Below are 24,387 nucleotides of genomic sequence, written 5' to 3'. Positions count from 1 at the left end.
TGTCTGTCCAGCTGTGGCCTGTGTGTTGTCAGGACTGCACTGAAGATGAGTGGACCAGATAGTTAAAGGGAAGACTATATCTGCTTGATGTTTACACTGTGTGTTGGTGTGTGTTTACAGGTAGGCCTACATGACAAACTGTCAAAACCACGCTTTAAAACAGGTTGTACCCTCTGTCGGTGATAAGAAGATAAGGCAGTGGGTGTTTTTTGCGTTTCTTCAAAAGGGCAATGTATGGTGGGTATGGAATATCATAGATATTACAGTAACTTTATTTAATACCAATGAATGAATAACTAACACAGGAGGCCAAAACATGAAAGTAGACCATTTATTATCAAGATTATTACCAAAATGAGTACACCAAGTTGATTGTACTTTAACCACTTTCACCAAGTGATTGTCTCAAATGGTTTAAGTTACTGAAAAGTAGAGAAAATTAATTTGATCAAGTATAGTCAACTTAAATATAAATGATCAGAATTTCAAATTTCAAATTACATAAACTGAAATGATTTAAGTAATCAACAATCGAAAGAAATTGTGGAGTCTACTTGAAAGTACAATATTTAGAACTTAATATAATAAATAAAATCCTATTTTTTATATAATACATTTTATTTATTTTATTTCATTTTACACACAATAAAGCAACAAATGTATTAACGGTGAAAGACAACATGCAAAACCAAAATAGCAGTGCAACTTTCCCCTGTAGAATAATTGCAGTAAAATTAGCAATACCAGAGGCACATTGCTGAGGTAGGTTGGTGACTGCTTCCATTACAAGGCTGCCGTCTATGACTCTTGAGAGGAGTTGTGGTGATGCTGGGCTTGCAGCTCCGTTGTCCTCAGGATTCCCACTGGAATGTCCACAGAGTCTCCTTTATTAAGACTCTATGGAAAGAACTAGACAAAAAGAGGACATTCAGGTTAAGAAGAATTTCTTTAATAGGCTATATCATTTTGATAATTCACTATGGTTTTTATTTTAGTTGTGTAAACAAGTTGTATGTTTGTATGTAGTGTAGATTCCATGTTAGTGTTACTCACCAAACTGCTCTTAAATAGACACAGCATCCCTGAGAATGACTGGAAGTCTTCTCAGAACAAGGCATCCATGGCTGTCGGTTCAGTGCTCTGCAAAGCAGTATAACACACACTTTAATGTAGAACAAAGAACTATATCTCATATGGAAGAACTAACCATCAATATCATCACAAGAAAAAACAGGATAAGTTCCACCTAATGTTTAAAAAGCTGTGCTCTCTGCAGATAGCCGGGCAGTCCTTGCATTTCAATGGTATTTTAATTTTTTAGTTGAATGTAGAGAAGACACAAGTAGAGAGCTATTCTAAAAACACAGGACTGGATTCATCAACTTGAATTTAGTTTTGAGACAATCACAACAGGGTAGCACTGTGACCAGAGGTAAAACTTGATCATTTAAGTTTGTTAAACTTACAAAACACAAGTGGTATTTACTAAAACTGTTTACTTAGAAAGAACTTGTGTAGGTGTGTGTTTACAGGTATGACCAAACGTCAACAACAGGTTCAGTGTGGACCTTACCCTTTGTCAATGTCAAGATGTGTGTGCTTTTTGTGTGCAGTAGCCTACGTGCTGTGGAAATGCAAAGATTGGATGGATCTGGACAGAGCACAGCGTGATGCTCTTTCTTTCAACATCAGTAAACACTGCTGCCAGGCTTTTGTCAGGAAGCAAGTAAAGTGACCCCTGCAGTCCTTCACTCGCTACCTGTGAATTTTAGAATTGATTTAAAGATTTTATAGCCCTTGATGGAACCATCAATTTCTTTCGTGCCATAAGTGTGTTGCTTTTTGAGATCTTTTAGTCGACTTCACTTTGTCAGTCAGACAGGTTCTACTGAAGTAGTTTCTTGATGCAACAGTTCTGCCAGTGATCAGGCCATAATAACTTTTAACTTTATGCTAATATGTTTAACATGGTGTAAGTCTGATGCTACTGGCCGTAAATAAATTGCAATGCACACTACCTCTGTTCCCAAACGAATCATAAAACAGTGCAACGTTGGGACGATCAGTGTAGTCTTTTTCGACCAGGGCTTCTTTCACAAGTTTGTAACCATTGATGACGACAAACCTTCCACCAAAGGCTGAAAACGTTTCCATATTTCTCTGCAAACTGAACACACCAAGTTTAATTTCTGTGTTTGCTTGTTGTATTGAAGTGATTATGCAGCAATGGAGCGTCACACATTTCAAATGTACAAATTGAATTTGAAAACTGTACAAATTGAAACCTGCTGTAAAGTATCCTGCATGGAGTTTAATTAGCAAAATTTGGCTGGACAGTAACACATGAAAAAAGCTGCTGGTTGGGAAATGCAAACAGGAGCAGCAACAGACTGACAACAGGATAGTTACAGTAATGTCCACACTTCCTGTTATTTTATCAAGATGAAGCTCCCAAAGGATAACTTTGCATTTATTTTATCAAGCTGTATATAATTTATCAAGCTGTACATATATATAATTTATCAAGCTGTACATACATACATACATACATACATACATATATATGCCAGTGAATTCTTGGTCAACAATTCATGCGATGACTTGAAATGTTGGTGTTATCTAACCCCTTTGGCCCAGTATCAAAACCTAATGGCACAATTCCTGATCTTTATATAACACAGGGGACATTTGACCATTTGAACTGGACCAAACTGTGTGTTGGAGTTTTTTGAAGGATAAGTCCATATCCATCATATACATCAGCTTGCACATTAGTTAAGGATTTTTTCTAATTTCCAGAGCCTGTTTACGTTCATCTCTAGCACCTGTGAAATGTAGTTTTTCACTTTTGGGATTTTTCATTCATATGCAGGCTAGAATATAATAGTAAATAGTAAAAAAGTTGGTCTTCTGTCAGTCACCTGCAGTACTTGTGGTATATGCAATGAGATATCACAAGCAGGCTATATGGTTCAAAGTAGCCTACTTTACTGTTTTATTGCTGCACCCTTTGATACTGGGTCAAATGTGTGGCAGCTATGTGTGTATTTTGATATCATGAAATAGCTATACACACATTTGACAGATACTCATGCTGGAAGATTAATGTGTTTTTGAGTGTGACTTTACATTGTTACCTTTCTTGATTTATTGACTGAATTTAGAAATACAGGGGAAAAGTTCAAGCCCCAGCCTTGTTTTTGACCTCATAGGTCCCATGAGGCCCCCAGTGTTACATAACAGGACATTCCTTTGCAGGGCCCGTTGTTGTTTTCCAGTCCTCACTTGGATAACGTGTCTGCAGGATCAGTCAGAGGTGCTTTTTGTTTCAACTTCATCATGTTTTTTCAAGCTATTTTTGATTGTATGGACTTTACTGGTTGGCTCTTGTTTGGTTTTGTGTTGTTGCTTTTGAATGATGTGGTTAGAAACTGGAGGCCTTCCAGCTTCCCACCTGGACCCTGGGCTGTGCCCTTTCTTGGAAATATCTTCACAGGAGTTGACTTCAAAACAATGGAGAAGGTGAGGTGAACAGTAACAAATAATGTGCATCTGAGTTTTTATTTATTTATTTATTTATTTTTACAGTATATCCATGGTGCAGGGGGTTCAAAGTGGGTAGTGTTGTCAACATGAGAAACACAAAGTTCAATAGAGCTAAAACAAAAAAAACAACAAAAAAAAACATCCCAAATAATCAGCTTACTTGCTTCATTTAGTACATCAGAAAGGATCATTTTAAACACTAAAAGCTATAGCAAGAATTTACAAACGATATATAGGACAGTATAAGTCCAACATTTTTTAACAATGGTAACAATGATGTTAGGTAGTCTGTTCAGCCGAGCAAGCTATCAGAACGGTCCCCGACCTGTGATGCAGGTTAAGGGCTTCAAAGATCCTCAGAAAGCCCAACCACCCTGGAAACTCACTCTTCTCCCTGCTGCCATCAGGCATTATTCATTCTATATAGTCTGTATCATTCACATACTGAAAGATTTTTCATGTCTTTGCCAAACATTTCTTTTGTTGTAAAGCATTTTGTTTTTTAAATACAGCTCGCTCAGGAGTATGGCCCTGTGTTTAGCTTGAGGAAAGGCAGCGAGAGGATCGTGTTTATTTCAGGATACAAGATGGTCAAAGAGGCTCTCATCAATCAGCTGGACAGCTTTGTTGACCGGCCTATTATTCCCCTCTTCCATGCCGTCTTCAAAGGAATTGGTAGGTTAAAAAAAAATTGTAAAATAAATATTTTTTCCCATGAATACAATGTTTATGCTTTAGACAACCAAAATCACAAGTGATTATACAGTACTGTCAATGCAGAATATGTGTAGCTTTGATGTGTTGGTGTCTACAACTCATCCCTCTGTCTTACATGGATGCACCAAAGTCAGCTCAGCAAAGACTAGGCAGTGACAACAACTGTTTCAATTCATCATGTACCGGTCTTTGTGCAGAGCCAGTTTGCTTTGGTATAATTTGATATCATCTTTTCACAGGCATAGCTTTGAGCAATGGTTACCTGTGGAAGAAACAGAGGAAGTTTGCCAACACTCACCTGCGTTACTTTGGAGAGGGCCAGAAGTCACTGGAAAAATATATTGAAGTGGAGAGCAACTTTCTTTGTGAGGCTTTCCAAGAGGAACAAGGCAAGTAGTTACCTCATGTGACTTGCCTTGTTTGGTTTCAAGTCATATTTCGTATGTAATTTTAAGTTTTTACTATATTCCCAGGGAGACCATTCAACCCTCAGTACACCATAAATAATGCACTGAGTAATGTCATCTCCTCTGTGGTCTTTGGACATCGCTTCGAATACAGCGATCAAAGCTTTCGCAAGGTGCTGCAGTTGGACAATGAGGCTGTTATGCTTGCTGGCTTGCCCCAAACGCAGGTAAATCCTGTTGGATTATTATCATGTGATGACAAAACAACGTGTACTGCTGATCAACTGAGTTGAGGATTTATCCCAATCACACAGCTGTATGATGCCTTCCCTGGCTTGATGAAGCACCTGCCAGGACCTCACCAAACTTTCCTCTCCAACTACAACCAAATCACAAATTTTCTGCGGGAGGAAATACAGAAGCATCAGGAAGAGTGGAACCCCGATGATCCCCGTGATTTTATCGATGTGTACCTGGCAGAGATGGAGAAGGTAAAACATGTGCACCGTATGTATACCGTAGTTTCAGTGAACCATGTTGAAAGACACAGGTGTGAATACACACTTAAAGCAGAAGTAAGCGGGATTTTTGTGTTAATATAAGTCTTAAATAGTTCTATCTTCGATGGCAATCACTTACATAGAGTGTTTGGTCTGAAACACGGGTCTGTCAGTCGCTCTGCTCTGCTCTGAGCCGAGGAGAAAACTTTCCTTGTATCCTACAAGTTTTATCCAATGAGGAGAGAGAACGGCATGAAGGGCTGTGTGTGCAGCCAAGGGATGCGCATGAATGTGGTGACGTAGGGACGAGGACCAATAGATCCATGACGAGGGCGGGGGCTGCTAACTCCATCGGCTGACAAGACTTTATGGTGCGTTCAAGGCAACTCGTAACTCATGTTTTTCCGCCCTGTGAAGTGGTACCAGTTCGATCTGGTACGAGTTCACGGGTCGGAAGTTACGAGTGGCCGTTATAGTGACTTTCACAGGCAACAGGTCGGAAAAACGCGAGTTGTGGGTTGCGTGGAACGCTACAAAGTCATAAGTTGTGACTTGAAGCTGTAATTTACGGTTTCAAAAGCCTGCCTGGAACACAGCATTAGCCAAAACGACCGGATCGCTTACTTCTGCTTTAATTTTTAACTGATAAAGTAAATGGTTAAATTTGTGTGACACAAAGTCCACAACACAGTAAATAATTGCTGTAAGATATCATGCTCCATCCTACTAAAGTACAAAGAACCTCTAGGCATAGCCCCACTATGCCAGAAGATAATAATAAATGTTTTTTTTCCTGTTAACACACTGCTAGAAAAAAGATGATCCACATGCTGGCTTCAACCTCGAAACTCTGCTTGTTTGCACCCTTGACCTGATTGAGGCTGGGACAGAAACATCCGCCACCACTTTACGCTGGGCGATCGTATACATGATGCACTACCCAGAGATCCAGAGTTAGTCCATTTATCCACATTGACGGTGTTTTATTTTGGCTGTTTAAAGTGTATAATGGCCAGTGAGGTTTCTGTTGTGTAGCCTACTGACTGCTTCTGCTTCCCAACTCAGAGAAAGTCCAGGAGGAGATAGACAGAGTGATCGGACAGTCTCGCCTACCCACCATAACTGACAGACCTAACATGCCCTATACTGACGCAGTCATCCATGAGGTCCAGAGGATGGGAAATATTGTTCCACTGGGATTCCCCAAAATGGCCAGCAAAGACACTACACTGGGAGGATACTTCATACCAAAAGTAAGGGGCAATTGGCTGAAAAAAAAGGCAAATTATTAATACACAGCTGATAGCCAAAACATCTTGTCACTCCTTTTCCAGGGCACAAGTATTACGGCAATGCTAGCATCTGTGCTGTTTGATAAGAATGAGTGGGAGGCTCCAGAGACCTTCAACCCCGAGCATTTCTTGGATTCAAAGGGCCAGTTCCAACGCAGAGATGCCTTTCTGCCCTTTTCAGCAGGTTTGCTCAATATTTTAACACTAACACTATCTGACTCACATAATTTGGTGCCAACATAATTCATAATACGACCATAAATCAAATGTGTGGACTATTTCTTCCCCCAAAAGGTAAACGTGTGTGTTTAGGGGAGCACCTGGCCAGAATGGAGCTGTTCCTTTTCTTTGCATCTCTGCTCCAGCGCTTCACCTTCTCTCCTGCTCCGGGTGAAATGCCCAGCTTGGAGGGGGTGCTGGGATTCACCAATGCTCCAGAGCAATTCAAGATGAAGGCCGTACCTCGCTGATGTTCTCCGACTCCTCAGTGACTCTCATCCCAAACTGAGAACAAGCATTAATGAATATAATCATCATATTCTTTTTAAAGCCACAAAATCAAACATTTTATCCCTACATGTAAATAAAACCCTCTTGCCTTTGATGTGATTCTAACAGGTAAATAAAGCTCTTTTATACATGGACCAGTAACTCTTATTAAGATTGTGTTGTGAAGCTACAATAAAAACTAATTATCATTTTACTCAAAGTTCGTTTTAAGGTTTTTCTTATTCAGAGGTGTCTTTCATTATTATTCATTATCATTTATTAATAGATAATTAAATGGGGTCTGCTGGTGATTTTTATTTTTAAAAGAAGAACCAGTATGTAACATAGGCCTAAAGCCTAAAGATTTATTTTAAAAGGTTTTTTATCGTTATAATGATACATAGGCTACTGTGGTGCAAAACGTCAGAAAAAAAGTATTTTCAATTTTGACATATGAATCAAAAAAGTCGCATAAAGAAGCTCAAAGTTACTTTATCCTCAGTTTAAATATTATTTTTCATGGGTCCTAGCAAAGTGTTGTCTTTTTTTTTTTTTTTTTACTAAGCTAAAAAAAAAAAAAAAGGGGAAAAAATGGATTTGTTTTCCCTACCGAGCTGATGTTCCTGACACTAGATGGCGGTGAAGCGCATAGACTCTGGGTTCACACCACCAATAAACCAGAAGAAGAGCAAGGCGTTCCTCCATGGAAACAAGGGACGCGCTGTAGCCATGGCTGTAGCTGTAGGTAGCTAACAACCATAACAGAGCCAGTCTACAACCATAACACGTCCATGTAGCTAACAGGCAGGCTGCAGGTCGAAGCTGACTACACTGGGAATCATTTTATATTTATAGAGGATCACAAAAGTCTCCGAATTACTATGACTGGACTTAGTGTGCACCGCCTGTAGCCACTAGCGACCTAACATCATAACGTTACCGCAGGATGAAACGATACCAGATTGTGTTGGCCACCGTTGAAACCTATGGTTGAAGCTCCGCAGCAGTGTTGTGTATGGGCTGTAGGTTAGTGTATTCAGTGAGAGGCAGCTGAACAGCAGAAGGGGAGCACCAGGGTCTGGGCCTGAGGATGTGGAGACGAGGCGGCCGAACCTCAGCTCTGGACCGAGCTCAGGCGCTGCTGTCCGCCAAGAGGAGCAGCAGAGGAGACGGACACACGGTGAGTCTGTGGCGAGTTGAATGGACTCAGAGAGATGAACACATAAGGGTGCCAGAAGAAGTGTTCACAAAGTTGCGCTAAGAAAATGTTTAGGTGCTTACAAATTCACATGAAACAGCTAAGGTCCAGTTTTCAAAATAAAACCTCATCAACAATGCAAGTGTCATCTCTAAATATAGTTAAAGGGATAGTATTATTTTTTAAAAGTGGGGTTGTATGATCTCCAAATAGCCCCTAAGTACTTTAATTGCAGTAGAAGACTCTCTGCACTCCTCCCGTTAGCAACGCCAGCCCATAGCCCTGCCCAGAGATTTACAACATACATTGTTGTGAACAGACCCAAAGAAACGGCCTATTTTCGTGGCCTAAAAAAGGTTTTACCTGGGAAAAAAAAAAAAAAATTCCATTGTTCGCTATAATATATTTTTTTTCCAGCCCTTCAAAGTGCAGGAAAAACGCAGTTTTTATTTGGACCTAATCAACTCACGTATCCCTCCGCTGATCAGCAGTTGGTTGGGTCCAAATGAAAACTGCGTTTTTCCTGCACTTTGAGGGGCTGGAAAAAGTTATATTAGAGCGACAATGGAACTGTGTATTTTTTTTCAGGTAAAACCTCTTTTAGGCTGCGAAAATAGGCTGTTTCTTTGGGTCTGTTCACAACACTGTATGTTGTAAATCTCTGGGCAGGGCTATGGGCTGGCGTTGCTAACGGGAGGAGTGCAGAGAGTCTTCTACTGCGATTGAATTACTTAGGGGCTATTTGTAGATCATAAAACCCCACTTTAAAAAAAATGCTACTATCCCTTTAAGTACAAAAAGTACAAATGAAACCTGTCAGTACTGATGCATTAATGTGTAAAATGTTACCGTAGATTGATTTGCAATAAAGAATCATATAATATGTTGATTGTATGTTTGTAAGTATTTACCGGTAGTTGGAATTTACAAAAAAGAAGAATATAAACTTGTATTGTCACTTCTGTCATCCTAAGGGTGCTGTGGGTGGATCTTTTCCTCCAAATACCCAGACCGTACTCTCAGATGTGAGCGACCTGTCCTCAGTCAGCTCGGCTCCTGAATATGAAGCCGACACAGTGCGCTCTGTTGCTCCTGAAAAGATCCAAGGAAGAGAGGGGGGCTCTACAAAGGTAAACAAATGATTGTAGCCTACTTGATGCCGAGAACATCACATTGAAATGTGTTGTAAGGCCAGTTCGACAATCCGCTTTCCGTGATGTTGTCTGAGCTTGTTGTGTTTTGTTCTGTCAGGACCTCAGACCTCAGAGCTCTCTGGGAGGTGGAGGGAGCAGGTTCCTGAAGAGGGCTCCACCACCTGCACCCAGCGGCAGCCAGTCACCTGTCAGAGGCAACCAGATGCAGCACAATCCTGAACCAGGGTACAGAGAGAAACAGAATTCATAACAACCACAGCAGTGTAAAGAATTCATACATTTTACAAAATAAAACAAGTCCTGTTCAGTTGATTATCGCTGAAATATGTTTTCTCTTTATGTATCCCTCTTACCCCATTTGAACAGATATGTGTCGTCATCCCGGCTCAGCTCCCAGACTGCTGCAAAGAGCAGACTGGATCAAATTGAGATGCGTATCCGCAGCCGCCAGCAGGCCCTGAGACAGGCCGGAAGGGGAAGCTCACCGCAGCCAGAAGCAGTGTTAAAGTCCCCGGAGGCCTCTCTGCCAGTCTCATCACAGTCTAGCAGTGACCAGAGTCCAAAGGGGAAACGTTTCCTCAAGAACAAAGCGGCTGTGACTGTTGATAGCTCTAACATCGCTCCCTCTGGGTCTCCAAAAGGCCCAGATGTTGGTATCATGTCCAGGTCCAGAGATGCTGGTCGTGTAGTTCCTCCAGCAGTTATGGAGAGGAAAACACTGAGAGTAGTGAGTGGTGTAAGCCTGGAGAGTGATGAGGAGGACATGAGGAAACTGCTTGGAGACTCTTTGGATTCAACAGATGACAGCTTGTTGAGACCAGAGAGACCCTCCTCAAAGAGAACAGTGGACAAGGTACATATCAACTTTCACCCAGGTCTTTTGCTTAGTCTCCCTTTATTTGTAGTTAGTCACCACTTCTTAGGTGGTGACTAAAAAATTAAATTAAAAAAAATTAAATTAAAAAATTAAAAAAAGAAAATGAAACGTATTATACATAGGAGTTGGAAAGAACAAGGACATAGGTAGATAAATGTTTCTAGAACAAAATAAAAATAATACACCACCAACCCCACCCTTGGAATATACATATCCCCAACAGCTGCAAAAATAAACACAAGTATACACAATATACATGATGCTGGTGATTCTTATTAAAATAAAATAAAAAATACATATTTTACACAGTTTGAAAAGATTTAATTTATAAAGTGCTTTTCATTCACAAATAATCTCAAAGTGCTACAGTTAAAAACATGGTAAAAATTGATGATTATTAAAAATTGAGATGATGAGATGATGTTTATTTGGAAAAACAATTATAATTTGCCTCTAACATGACATTACCTCAATTTTTAACAGGATATTTGTTTACAGTACATTTATGTGTGCATTATTTCTATGCTCTCCTCTCTTACAGATGTTGAGTAAAACCAAGGCCACGCCGACACCTCCACCTCACTCCCCTGCTTCCGCCTCTCACCGTGGTTCTCCTTTTCGATTCACTGGCCAGGCTCAGGCCCACTTCAGCCCCTCTGTTCTCTCGCCATCCCCCTCTCCTCCCCGCGTCTCCACATCTCCTCAGAGGAGATTGAATCCTCCTCACAGGGCGGCCAGTCCACCTCGTTCCCTCTCGTCTATGTCGGGCCGCAGTGACGTGCTCTCTCTGGAGGAGCTCTTCCCCGCAGGGCCTCGCTCTGAAGATCCCCACAGTGAGATGAGTTTCGCTTCGTCTGAAGGTGAGAGAGGTTTGTCAGGTGTCATCACTGTTAGATACAGAATATTCAGTGGAAGTTCAAATCAGTGTAACAAGATTATTGTTTTAATTATGTTATTAAAAAGCTCAGTTTGAATGTTATGAAGTAGAATAGTTCCTCTGTTCATTCATCATTTTTTTCTTCACTCTTATCTTATGCATCCTAGATGAAAAACAAGGTACATTCATCTTTCCTCTGTATTAATCTCTGTATTCATCTGTATGTTTGTTGTTTTGCAGGGAATCACAAGTTCTACACTGTCATGTTTTAAAATTCTGTTGTGATCTTGTGTTATTGTAGACTTCAAGATCAATGTGATGACGTTAGACGACCTCGTCCCCGCTACCTTAGGATTTACAGAAGCAACGCAGAGAAAGGAGGTAGGGAATAACAGAGCGGTGTATTGAAATACATTGTTGTTACATACTGATGGTCATTGTGATGAATCCATAGATATTTGTCAGTGAAATCAATACTTACCCAGTGTCTTTTAGTCTGCGTCAGTCTTTTTTTTGATTTACAGTGGTTCTGGTTCATTCACCTGCTTCCTGCAAACTGGAGAAGCCTAATAACAGGCTCATATAAAGCCACTGTACACTGCTTTCCCATCAAACATCACATGATACACATACTGTACAGTGCAGCATTTTGCAACTCAATTGTTAGATATTCCATTAAGTTTTTCTTAAAGTTTTAAAATAAAATTTGCTACATAGCTGATATTAGCAGTAACAGTACAGTGCAGGTGACATTATAAGCCCATGCACTGTCATTACATAAGCTTCTTGTTGTAGTCGAATAAACTGTCTTTACTATATATGGGGAGAAAGCAACTACAGCTATTCTTATGCAAGGCTTGGAAAAAAAATCACATTAATTATGGTACATTTGAGCTGTTTCTCTTTTTGGAGTCTCTGAGGATTTGCTTTCTTTTCTCTGCATTAACAGAAAGACGTCAAACACAGTGCCCCTGTTCCTGGAGCCTCGTGCAGACTTCAGCAGCCACCAAGACCAAGTGATGAAGTGAAGGAGGAGGAGGATCAACAGCAGGAGGAGGATGTGCTGGACTACCAAAGTGACTTTGAGAGTGAGAGCAGGACAGGGCCAAATCACAGTGCGAGTCAGGTTTCAGAGCACTTGCAAGGAGACGGAGACGAAGTGGAGGAAGTCTCAGAAGCTCTGAACTCCGTCATATCCTGTCAGAGGACAGAGGATGATTACTCAAGCTCTCTCTCGGACGCAACCTCACGGACCTCAGACGGCAGCCCAACATCACAATCATTCAGCAGAAGCAGCGACTCCAGATCCTCAGAATCACACAGCAGCCGGACCTTGTGTCAGCAGCCAGACAGGCATGATTCAACCAGGAAGGTTTTAAAAGAAGCAGCAGTACAGACCAACACATGGACAACTGGTTAGTCTGCCTTTACGTTACGATGTACTGTATAACGAAGATGTTTGACCCAAGGTGTAAATATGCAACAACTCTGCTTGTCTGTGATTTCTGACTCTCCCTCTCTGCAGGTATGGCTACATGTGGACCTCCACTGGGCATGGCCTACATCAATCCCACCCCTGTCAGTGCAGAAACAGTGGAAGGTAAGACCCAGTTAATACACAGAATGAGACGCAACAGGATTAAACACATACAAATCCTGAAAACACTCTTTCAACTAATCTCTTTTGGTCACAACAATCCTTCATCCTTTTATCATATTTTTTTTGTAGTAGAAAATGTTTAATAGTTTAAAAATCTGCACCTGTCTGCTCTACTGGCTCTCTAGTCTGAGTCTTGTTCAACAAGAAAGAAAATTTCATCCGTCAGACATTTCCATCTATCATGTTGCTTTAGCACCATCTGTTGTTTAAAGTAACATTGCAGAGTTTTTCGGCCTTAAAATAATGTTTCCAGACTCACTGCAATGGTAGAAAAATGGTTAATAGGATGAATGGTGTTGCCGCCGCAGCCTGAGCCGGGTCACGTCGGCTGAAACTGCACTATGTAACTTCCCTGCACGGGTACGAATCACCGCCCCCCCTCCTCCCCCCTCCCCTCTGCGTCGGAGAGAGACGTAGTGGGTAAAAGCGAAACTTACGGTTCCCCTCCGGTCATCGTCGTCGTCGTCGCAGCCGCTGCCGCCCCCCCACCCCCCTCACCCCCCTCACCCCCTCCTCCCCTCCCCCGACCACCCCCCACACAGTCTCCTTGCAAACATGTGGGAAATACTGTCGTTTATTAATGGGAATAAACGCTGGATGCGCTGGCTGATAAGTTTCGTTTTCGTTAAATTTCGTTTTTCCCACCAGATGGTGGAAGCACTGAGCTGAAACTCCGCAATGTTGCTTTAAAGCAGAAGTAAGTGATATATTTGTGTTAATATAAGTCTTAAATAGTTATATCTTCCGACAGCAATCACTTACATAGAGTGTTTGGTCCGAAACACGGGTCTGTCAGTCACTCTGCTCTGCTCTGAGCCGAGGAGAAAACATTTATCGTATCCTACAGTTTTTATCCAATGAGGAGAGAGAACGGCATGCAGGGCTGTGTGTGCAGCCAAGGGACGCCGTGAATGTGGCGACGTAGGGACGAGGACTGTTATGGTGCGTTCAAGGAAACTCGTATTTTTCCGACCGTGAAGTGGTACCAGTTCGATCTGGTACGAGTTCACCGGTCGGAAGTTACGAGTGGCCGTTATAGTGACTTTCACCGGTAAAACAGGTCGGAAAAACACGAGTGGGTTGCCTGAAACGCTACAAAGTCGTAAGCTGTGACTTGAAGCTGTAATTTACGATTTCAAAAGCCTGCCTGGAACGCAGCATTAGCCAAAACGACCGGACCACTTACTTCTGCTTTAAATATTGTAGATTCACACCAAGCCTTCAAGACTCTGGTTATAGTAAAACAGTACCTTATATCAGAAAACCAATATTTTTTTGCATTGATATATTTATTATTTACAATAACCAAGTCTCTTAGTATTTATAACAGTGTAGTTGAAGCCTGGAGAGAACAGAGACTCTAAACTGTGCCACCGCAGCACACATGTAACAAAGAAGAGTAAATCCTAAAAGTGTCCTCTGCTATTGTTGTTGTATGGATGATGTCATATCAGTCTGGTAGTAATGATACTGTAGTAGTAGGATCCTTCATAGGAATAACACAGCATGTGAAATGAACCCTATGGAGAAGTGAAGATACTTGGTGCTTAGTAAAGCTCTGTTGTTATGTCTGCCCAGCCCTCAGCAGCTTCAATCCAGCTGTGTTTGTACTGAATGAGATGCTGAAGCAGCAGTTCGACATGACCACACGATTTATTGAACGCAATCGACACCTTCACTCCAGCCTGGTGCAGAGCCTGGAGCCCCCCAACTACAGATACACCACACTGGAGGACACCAAGGAGGTAAAGTCTGATACTTACACACACTGCTGGACCACTATTACTGAGTATCTGTGGACTTACTTGCCACTACAGCTGAAAGACAAATATTGTCCCCACTACATTTCTATGAAGGGCCCATTAGTGTGAAGAGAAACTTTTTAGTCAGTGGGATGAATAATCTTTTATTGTGAAACATGTGTCAAGCCACGTGCCGTCTTCCTGTTGCATGGGGGAAGAAACAGTCAACTTCCAAACTGTCAGTCATGTGATGCTGCAGCTATTTTAACAATCTGAGTCAATCTGAGAACCAGACAGTGTCCCTAACGATGCTGCTTCGTTTGATCAAGATGAGGCAGAAGATTTTTCACCAGAACACTGCAGTCTTATTTTAAACCCATTTAATGTCTGCTGTGTTTATCACAAAATAAAATCCAAAAACTGCCCACAAACACACACAGCAAATATGAAAACACCAGTGGCTCACTTTTTTTGATTCAATTATACATTGATGTCATGTCTACAGTCTATGTCTCGTATCCTGCAAGGTTTTTACTCGACAGGTTCTACTGTCATTCAGTTTGTGTCGTAACTTGTTTCAAAGTTATTAAGTTGTGTAAATGTGGAGCTGAACAACCATTTGTCGACAAAATAAATGTACTTTTGAATACCTAAGTATTTACCATCAAGTAGCCTACTCCATTATATTAATTATATTAATGGAGTCATATTTGACCAGGAGTATCTTTATTTTGACCCAAGAAACAGAGCTGTGTACTCTGTCCTCTTCTGCTTACCTCTAGGCACAATGACATTCTAGTATGTAGTTGTGAATGGTTCAGTTTTTTAGCCAATACAACGAAGGAAATTACTGTTTAATGTCAAAGCATTACTAGTACATTGAGCTTAAACGGGCATTTCATTCAAGCTGTTAAGCAGACAGCATGCAAAAGACTAAAGAGTGGATTTGTTAAAGCTGACACATGTTAACACACACGTTCTTCATCCTTTCCACAGTACATCCGTAAGCACAGATCTCCAAAACTCACAGTGGAAGAAGCCTTGGAGGAGGTGTTGCAAGAGATGAGGCGGCAACTGCCTGACAGCTGATGACTGAACCCTCATGTGCAGAGCAAGAAAGAAGAGTTTGTATTTATTTATACATTATGAAATACTGTTTTTCTATTATTGAATTATATTTTCATACCATGGAGATTTGAACTGATTCCTCTGTAAAGTGCATTCTCAGACCATGAGCCTCCAAAGCCAGAAAATCACACAATACATTTATTTTCTTTAAATTTCTCAGTGTAAATCATGTGTGAATGTAGACTTACTGAGTGATATGAAGGTGATGATTGCCTCGCATTTTGCTGGTGCAACAATATAAAACAAGTGTTAACAACTTCATGCATTGGTTGAAATAGGCCCCAAGGAGAATAGAGTATTAAAAAAATGAAATCATCTTCACTAATTTCAAAGATTGCAGTTTAATTGCTGGCTCCTCCAGTCTGCATTTTGAAGTGCCCTCGGGCAACATACTGGACCACAAACTGTCTCTTCATGTATCATGGGTGAGTGTGTGTATGGTAGAGAAGTGCTATATGTGTAGGAAAGGTGTGGAGTGACTATTCACAAAGTATTCTCTTCTACCAATTCACAAACTGAATAACTATCAGATTTGTTTGTTTATTCACAAGTTTATTTACAGGAACCAAGATCTCCCTGTCACTTTTCAAAATGTCTTTACCTTCACTCATAATGTACATTCTCACCGCACTAGACACAGTAATAATCTTACTTTATATTTACCCTTCACCCGCACATCACACCATCAGTTTAATATGACTTATAGAGGTCCTACGTTTTGGAATGGACTACCTCCTTCACTAAGATCCATTTGTTCTTATTCACTTTTTATAAAGCAGCTAAAAATACATCTCAACTTCTCTTGAATTTCCCGCTCTCTCCATATTCCTCATCCTTACTCTGTCTTTTATGATTTCAATTAATTAATTTTTTGTACCTTATTTCTATTGTCTCTATTTGTTACTGATCACTTAGCTCTTTATCTCTCCATTTTTTCTCATTTTGTTTATTTTGCTCATAACGTCGATTATGTATGCACTTTATCTCTTTTTTTTCTACGTTTATTTGTTAGCCATAGAAATTTGTCTTGTTGTAATTTGTTATAGGGGTGGAACTTATGTACAAGCCAACCGGCTTCGTTCCCTCCGTGCACCATTTAATTTAAATGTGTGCTAAATAAATAAACTAAACTAAACTTATGAGACTAGAAGAGTCCATCTACTATTTAACTACAGGTCTATACTTTTCACTAATACGGTTCATCCTTTAAGAATCAAGTGGTCAAATAAAGACACTTTCTAAATGAAGTAACAAACTGTTTATTTAAAAAATAACACAAACACTATGTATACAGTCATACAAGACTTTGCAGTCTTCATCATCAACAGTAACTTGTTCTAATGATACATGATGCGACATGATCTAACGACGAAAATTCCATTGTCAGGATCCAGAGAGATGTAGAGGTGGTGTGGGAGGGTGACGTGATGCTGACGGAGCTGTTGAAGGCACAGATTTTGGGTTGTAGTGTGAGTGGTCAGTAGGGGTCGTTGAAAGGGTAGTGAGGATGTCCTGCATCCCTGGGAACACGTTTTCCCTCCACCTGCAATATCCAAACCAAAAACTGAAACATTTCCCTCTACATTTGAAAAATGAGTCTATCCAGCTCCGGTATGTCATGCAAATACAAAGTCAAACTGAAACAGACAGGATGTGAACTATAACCAGCTGACATTATGATTCACATACACACTGCATAAAACCCACTTACTTCAATCATTGGTACGATGTAGCGCCAGCCTTTGTTAAGTGCAGTGATACTCTTCATTTCCTCTGGCTCAAGGGTGAAGTCAAACACCTGTCAACACAAAAATATATCAGCATGTTCTCAATAAAAAGGAGAGCTGCCACAAAAAGCTGGATGACGGGTTTCCACCTGGATGTTTTCTTTGATGCGCGACTCTGTCACACTCTTGGGGATCGTCACCACACCTCGCTGAGTCTGCCACCTGCAAACACAACAAACCTAACATCTTAAAATCTTACCTACATTGCCATTGCACCATATTTTAACTCTGTCACCACAAGTCAAATCCACCTGACAATGCTCTAATCTGTTTGCAAAAGCATGCTTCCACCATTGTTTTTAATAGGGCCTAATAGTGGGTGTTCTAGGACTGTTACAGACGCATAATTAAAGAATGAAATAAAATCTGCTAAGATAATATCAGCGAGTATAAGCTTTTTTTTTTATATAGGAAAAAGAGGTGAAAAGTGTTTGTTGATTCCCTGCATCACAGAAGAGATTGAGTATGTAATAGGGACACTGTGTATTACATTCAATTTGCAGCATATTTGCATGTTTTTTTTCTGTTCAGCAGGATGGTTTTACTACAACTAACTTCTTATCTACATAGAATCAAGACCTTTTAAAACCAGGTGTGTTTGGCTGAAGTTCACAAACTGCATAAAGTGTGTGTAATATTTGTTAATGAGGTTAAAGTGCTTTTTGTTAAAGAGGAACTATGCAAGTTGCTTTTCCGTTGTTTTGCTAACCCTCCGCCCGGTCATGTGCATTTCTTTACAATGTAGCCGCCAAAAAATCAATACATGAAGGGGTAGGTAGCTTATAACCAAGGGGGGAGTTGTGGGTTCTAAAAGCTGCAGTTCCCGTCCGGCCTCTGGGGGCTGGTGCCAGAAGTGAGCAACTCTGGGGGGGGGGGGGGGGGGTGAATTTTTTTTTACCACAACCGTTTAAATGTTGGTTAGGCTTCATAAATGGGGGGGTGGTTACGTTGAGTGACAGGTTCGCAGACAGTTACCGGCTGTTAATTGGTTGGTTCGAGTTCAGCGGGAGCTGGGACACCGGGGCGGTGGCCAGGTACTACACTGATGTTGCATGGTTGGTTTCCAGCCATGAGACGCCAGGTGGAAGGCAGAGAGCCTCCGTTCCCACTCGTAACAAGTCATGTAGTTAACTATCACAATTACTCTGGAGCTTTTTAATTAAGGTAAAAATGTAGCATAGCCACGGGTAAAATCCTGCTTAGTTCCTCTTTAAAACCTCTGGAAATGAAATGTTTCTCTCAGAGTGAGACCCACATACCCTCACAATACTGTGGCCCTGTGAGCAAAATCAGCTGGTAACACAGGACACCTGCAGGTATATGAACAGTGAAATCACCTCAGAATAATCTGCGCTGGGCTCTTCTTGTATTTCTCGGCGAGGCTGGTGATCCCAGGCTCCTCCAGCAGCACGGGCTCGTCTGGCTGTTTCCAGGCTCGATCAGGGGAACCCAGGGGGCTATAGGCCGTCATCACCAGGCCCCGGTCCCGACAGTGGGCCAGGAGCTCCACCTGGGCCAGGTAGGGGTGGCTCTCTACCTGTCGAACCAAAATGAGATACCACTTGAAACACTCTAAGGGTAAAATCCCTCCTAAATCTCTTTTTTTCCTGCCAGAAGCATCCTGTACCTGTAGGACAGTTGGTTTGATGCTGGCCACAGACAGGATGTCATCTATCTGCCGACTGTTGAAGTTGGACAGGCCGATGGATCGGACGAGACCCTTCCCCACGAGCTTCTCCATGGCGGCCCAGGTCAGCTTGTAGTCTATGTCATCATACAACAGGGTGCCGTCCTTTTTGGGGAAAGGATCATCTCCACGTCTGGTGGACACAAAGATGGAGACATATTTAAAACAGAAGACTATCAGGGAGAGGCTGAAGCTTCCTTGTCCTTTTATTTTTAAACATGGTCCATTTACAAGTTAGACTTGATACACATAGTCTACCAATGAATGTGGTGTCATAACTTCCTGAATTATAATACAATAATAATCTTGGAGGGTGACTTAAAGCAGAAGTAAGTGGAATGTTTGTGTTAAAGCAGAAGTAAGCGGAATATTTGTGTTAATATAAGTCTTAAATAGTTATATCTTCCGACAGCAATCACTTATATAGAGTGTTTGGTCTGAAACACGGGTCTGTCAGTCACTCTGCTCTGCTGTAAGCCGAGGAGAAAACTTTCCTTGTATCCTACATCCTTTATCCAATGAGGAGAGAGAACAGCATAAAGGGGCGGTCCTCTCTGTGTGTGCAGCCAAGGGATGCGCGTGAATGTGGTGACGTAGGGACGAGGGCGGGGACTGCCAACTCCATCGGCTGACAAGAAGTTAACCAAAACCACCGGATCGCTTACTTCTGCTTTAATAACCTTATTATCTTAGGTTCACAAACATATTTTCTCCTGACTACGATATCATTATCTTGTTGTCTTGATAGAGTGGTAAAGCTCACTGGAAGGCGTAGGGCCAGTGGATGAGGTAGAGGTCCAGGTACTCCAGCTTCAGGTCCTTCAGGGTCTTCAGAAGAGACGGCTCCACGTCCTCTGGGTGATGTCGGGTGTTCCACAGCTTGGACGTGATGAACACGTCCTCTCGTCTCAGTGACTGGTGTGCAGACATGTTAGATAAAGTTTGAACTAGATTTTTCTATGAAGGAGTGGTAAGTGTCTTGAAATTTTAGGATATCATAGTAGATAATAAAGTACAGACAAAAATCTGAGCTCAGTGTCTGGAAAACATATCTGGAAATGTTTTTGCTTAAACTTTGAGCTTCTGATGTGATTGGGAGAAGCTGTTTTACCTTCCCAGAGCCGAGAGACTCCTGTAGAGCTTCACCGATCTCAACCTCATTGCCATAAATGGCTGCACAGTCAATGTGGCGATAACCAGCCTCCAAGGCCCAATTGACTGCTTGTTTCACCTGTGAAATGAGTAAAACAGACCAACAACAACAAAACCAACGTTTAAATTCAACACAGAACTGAAAGAGTCTGGGATTTAAGGACTAAACATTACGTTCATTTAGTACCAATTTGATTTTTCACATTCAGCGTTTAAACAGGGAGAAATAAGTGGAAACAAAAGCACAAACATACAACAGACGTGCTCATCAAGTGAAATTAGGTGCCTGTCAAAGTTGTGTATCACGCAACATCTAAATATAATCCCCGAATAAGGTTATCATGGTGAATTTGTTGGCAACTTTATTTAGGAGTCATTTGTCTGACCATCTGTTAAGAGTTGGTCCAATATCAACTTTATTTATAGCTTTATTTTGGTCTCCATGAACTATCTGGCTCTGCTGATTTCTCCACTTCCCTTAGTCACACACTTTGTCTCTCCCTCATCTTATGTGGTGTGTATTTTTTATATTTGGTGCTGAGCTGCACCACCATGCTGGCATACAGTGGGATTTTAGTACTTTTAGCTGCAGTGGTTGGAGACTACGTGCTGAGCTGTCAGACCACATCAGTTTACAGTAAAGCTCTGTTATAAAGCCACAACCACACCACACAGCTAGGCTGTAATATCAAGCAATGGATTTTACATCACACAGATAAATTTGATCCACTTTTACTGTAAAACTCTTGATTTTCTAATGTGTGACTGTGACATTAGATGTATATATCTGCATTTGGTCGAGGGACTGGTGGGAACATAACATAAAGAGAAGTTGTCTGTTATTAAGAAAGAAATTACACAAAAGAAGACAATTTATCAAACATTTTATTATTAAAATACAAAATAAAGTGAAGCCTCTACCTTTCCTGGCTCACTCTTCCATGTCCCCAGTCCAAGTAGGGGCATCTTCCGCCCCGTGTTGAGAACTGCAAAGTCATTCATGCCTCTCAGAATCACCTTAAAAAGGACGAGGAGAGCATGATTGAGTCAGTGAAGAGCTGCTCAGCTTCCCTGGATACTTAAAGATGCAGTAACAAGAATTTCATGGTCAGATACAGTGATTTTCTAACAGGAGATATTTATGTTTCATTATTCCACAAACTGTAACAGAGAAACACTGTAGCAGAATAGGCGTCTCCGTGTAACTGTGTGCACAGTGTGATTCATGCAGACAGCGTCTTGAAAACACATACCAGGATTAACCTCTGAAAATCTAAGACTTGGCCTTCTAAAGAGAAAAACAAATATTCACTGATGCAGAGTCAGCCTGCAGCCACAGAACAAAAACAGATGTCAACTCTGATGTGGAAGAAGGAAATAGTCCTGGTCTCATTTCCCTCAAAGTCACCAGACTCAGCATAGCTTTTATACAAAAAAAAGAAGAAGCACATAACACTGACTGTAAACTAACAACACACAACACTGTCTGAGGCGATCTCTGCCAGACAGAAAACAGCAAGAAGAATCTGGGTTTACAGCAGCTACAATCAACATGAGTGCTGCAATTGTCATGACACTTTTGCATGAGTGTCCTGTACTCGGTGCTCATGGGCCATAACATGTCCATCTTTAACTTTAACTTAATCTCAACACAAAAACCTGTGAAGATTCATGATGCTCTCACACACACAAAACCTGCCAACAAATAGATAAATAGATAAACCCCCTATGTCCTGGGTACAGACACACACACACACAAAGAAAATAATATCAGTAATAACACACTGTTGCAGCTGGTGCAATATGCTATTCTGTTGTATTTCATTTCTGGCCCCATTATTCTCAAAGTTGTGTATATAACATGTGAAGCCTGTGTTTATTTTACTCTTCTCCTGCTGAAAAGGTCATTACTTAGGTGTAAGTACTGAATCAGTGTTAGTGTTACTGTGAAACACTATTTTTTTCTCAGCTAGTGAACCATACATGAACCTGTACTGCAACTAGTATTAGTAAGGCACTGCTCTCCTCCCTCGGCTGATAACCACAGCTGTGTGTGGTGGCATCATAAGGCTGTGGCCCCTGGAAAGTTGGCCCCGGTGCCAGTGGGCCATCCTGCAGCGGGGTCATCAATGCTGTCTGTGCATGCTCCTGACCAGCGATGTTGTTGTTTTGAGTTAATTTAATAAATGTCTGACTTTGCAGTCGAACTTAATTTTTCCCCTTGTTCTCCTTCTGTCTGGTCGCTTCAGTTGTTGCCTCCCGCTTCCCCTATTCTTAATCTTATTGTGGTTTTACCTGATTCCTACCTACAGGCTTGAGCTGCTGATATGTAGATTTTCCCATTATTTTATCTTAGAAGTAAAATATATTACTGACATAGCCTACCGTACTCTCAATTCTAGCAAGAGATCTTAAAACCTTTGTTTTCACGGGTTCAGATTGTTAAAGCTACATCAGTGCAATAAGTAAAACAGCCAAGTGTCATATTCAGACAAGATTAAGGAGAAACAACTGCAGGTGTTTTATCTCAACAAGATGAAAAACCGTCTAGACACCAGATGAGACGAGTAAAAGCCAAAGTTTACGTGAAGCACCGACGGTTTCTGCGATAACTGAAGGAATAAAAATCACATTTTTCCAGGTCTTTCCTGGATCCCAGGTCTGTCAGCTGATTTCCTGGACGGTCACGCGCGACCACCACCACGCCTCAGCACAAAGCGCCCGTGCGCTCTGACAGCGCGAGACGTGACGCCGGTGAGATCCATAGACATAATACATGTCATAATATAGCTACACCTATGGATGTGATCAGAGTGAGCGGTGCGGGATCCAACATGATATATGAGCTGACGTCAGCGAGTTAGAGAACCGGGTGAGGCGCTGGAGGTTAAACATGGCTGACTACGTATCACATTAATGTAGACAGAGGTCCGAGTCTGTCACATATTACAAACAGCTGCCTGGTTAAAAAAACAACAACAACAGGACGAGTGAAACGTTTAACTTAGCTCAGGCGCTGCAGTCCTCGCTGCAGCCGGGCTCCGGTTCGAATCCCGACTCGGCGGCCCTTTGTCATTCTCTCCCTGTCTGTCTGCCTCCCCATTCCCTGTCACTCTCAACTATCCTATCAAATAAAGGCAAAGGCAAAAAGCCTCAAAAATATCCCTAAAACAACAACAACAACAACAGCACAGCTAACTTAAGTTAGCTAGGTTAGCTTCACCTGGTCCACACCTGAGGACCCCCCCTCTCATGACTCACCCCCCTCACAGCGGACACACACCGGGCTACACGGCGGAACATCATCGTCAGGACGGTGTGACTGTCTTGTCTGACTGACACCTGAGCCACTGACCCGGTCGGCTCGGCTCGGCTCGGTTTGGTAAACTAACGTCACCCGGTAATCTCTCCCTGGTCACTTCCGGTCCAAACTTACCGTGCACAGATGCCAAAAAAAACCTGAGACCTCACGCTGGGAGCTTGTTCTTCAGTCCTCCGGAGCAGCACCAGTGTGCAGGAGAACAGATTTCTGCCAAATGTTCAAAAACACCACCTCATCTTGTGACGTTTCCCTTTCCGGTGTGATGACTCCTCTGTTTCCGGTGAGGAAGAGGAGGAAACGTCTGGTTTTTAACATGGACTGTGCACTGGAGCTGGAGCTGACTCTGCTTCTAATGAAAAATAAATGACTCAATGAGATTATGGGAGTTTTCAGATAGCAAATGAAAGATGGAAATATGACAGGCTGGTTTTCTTGTTAGGTTCAGGTTGTTTTATCTGTGGCCCTGAGGAGATTTGGTTTGCAGCTGAGTGGAGAACAAAAAAGTAGCAACATTCATTCACACAGTCTCAAAAAAAGATATAGCCTAACATACGGTATAAAATCCAAGACAATGTGAAGGGGAAATGCCAAAAAAACCCTCCAGGGGCTTGTAGGGTGGCATTCTCCAACTACAATTCTAAGGTAATGAGCATACATTTGTGAGGTACAAAAACCGTTTATATGTAGGCTAATAAATACAGCATGGTTTAACATGATTTAACCTTGTACAATGCAATACAAAAGCTTGATAAACATATGATAAAAAATATAAAGTAATTCTAGTTTAGATAGGCAACAGTTTAACAGCACATGTTTCTTTCTTTTTTTTTTCTTCTTTTTTTTTTACACCTT

The 24,387-nt window shown here is 41.5% G+C and overlaps 3 protein-coding genes across 4 annotated transcripts; 2 read left to right on the top strand and 1 right to left on the bottom strand.

Moving 5' to 3' along the window:
* Nucleotides 1-3,165: 3,165 nt before the first annotated feature.
* Nucleotides 3,166-7,280, top strand: LOC146988466 (cytochrome P450 2J2-like). The gene is made up of 9 exons (XM_085773832.1): nt 3,166-3,522; nt 4,059-4,221; nt 4,503-4,656; nt 4,741-4,897; nt 4,985-5,161; nt 5,982-6,123; nt 6,236-6,423; nt 6,505-6,646; nt 6,757-7,280. Exons 1-9 carry the CDS (start codon nt 3,340-3,342, stop codon nt 6,930-6,932), a joined length of 1,482 nt encoding a protein of 493 aa, XP_085629958.1. The 5' UTR covers nt 3,166-3,339; the 3' UTR covers nt 6,933-7,280.
* Nucleotides 7,281-7,990: 710 nt separating this feature from the next.
* Nucleotides 7,991-16,820, top strand: c4h19orf44 (chromosome 4 C19orf44 homolog). Its single transcript, XM_085773838.1, has 11 exons — nt 7,991-8,131; nt 9,124-9,279; nt 9,401-9,528; nt 9,670-10,156; nt 10,722-11,040; nt 11,359-11,438; nt 12,007-12,472; nt 12,583-12,657; nt 14,296-14,462; nt 15,456-16,055; nt 16,739-16,820. Exons 1-10 carry the CDS (start codon nt 8,042-8,044, stop codon nt 15,546-15,548), a joined length of 2,061 nt encoding a protein of 686 aa, XP_085629964.1. The 5' UTR covers nt 7,991-8,041; the 3' UTR covers nt 15,549-16,055; nt 16,739-16,820.
* A 10-nt stretch (nt 16,821-16,830) lies between these two features.
* akr1a1b (aldo-keto reductase family 1, member A1b (aldehyde reductase)) lies at nt 16,831-23,796 on the bottom strand. 2 transcript variants are annotated; one of them, XM_085773837.1, is made up of 9 exons: nt 23,650-23,796; nt 21,135-21,230; nt 20,173-20,292; nt 19,825-19,976; nt 19,002-19,194; nt 18,712-18,911; nt 17,464-17,536; nt 17,299-17,385; nt 16,831-17,130 (listed from the first exon to the last, which is right to left on the bottom strand). In XM_085773837.1, exons 2-9 carry the CDS (start codon nt 21,213-21,215, stop codon nt 17,065-17,067), a joined length of 972 nt encoding a protein of 323 aa, XP_085629963.1. In that variant the 5' UTR covers nt 21,216-21,230; nt 23,650-23,796; the 3' UTR covers nt 16,831-17,064. The 2 variants fall into 2 exon arrangements, with proteins under 2 accessions (XP_085629963.1, XP_085629962.1); XM_085773836.1 differs by lacking the exon at nt 23,650-23,796 and adding an exon at nt 23,475-23,624.
* Nucleotides 23,797-24,387: the final 591 nt, after the last annotated feature.

This window comes from Trachurus japonicus, chromosome 4, assembly GCF_045865225.1.
Source record: "Trachurus japonicus isolate A0001 chromosome 4, Traja_1.0".
NCBI classification, from domain to species: Eukaryota; Metazoa; Chordata; class Actinopteri; order Carangiformes; family Carangidae; genus Trachurus; species Trachurus japonicus.
This window is presented reverse-complemented; position numbering and strand designations above follow the sequence as displayed.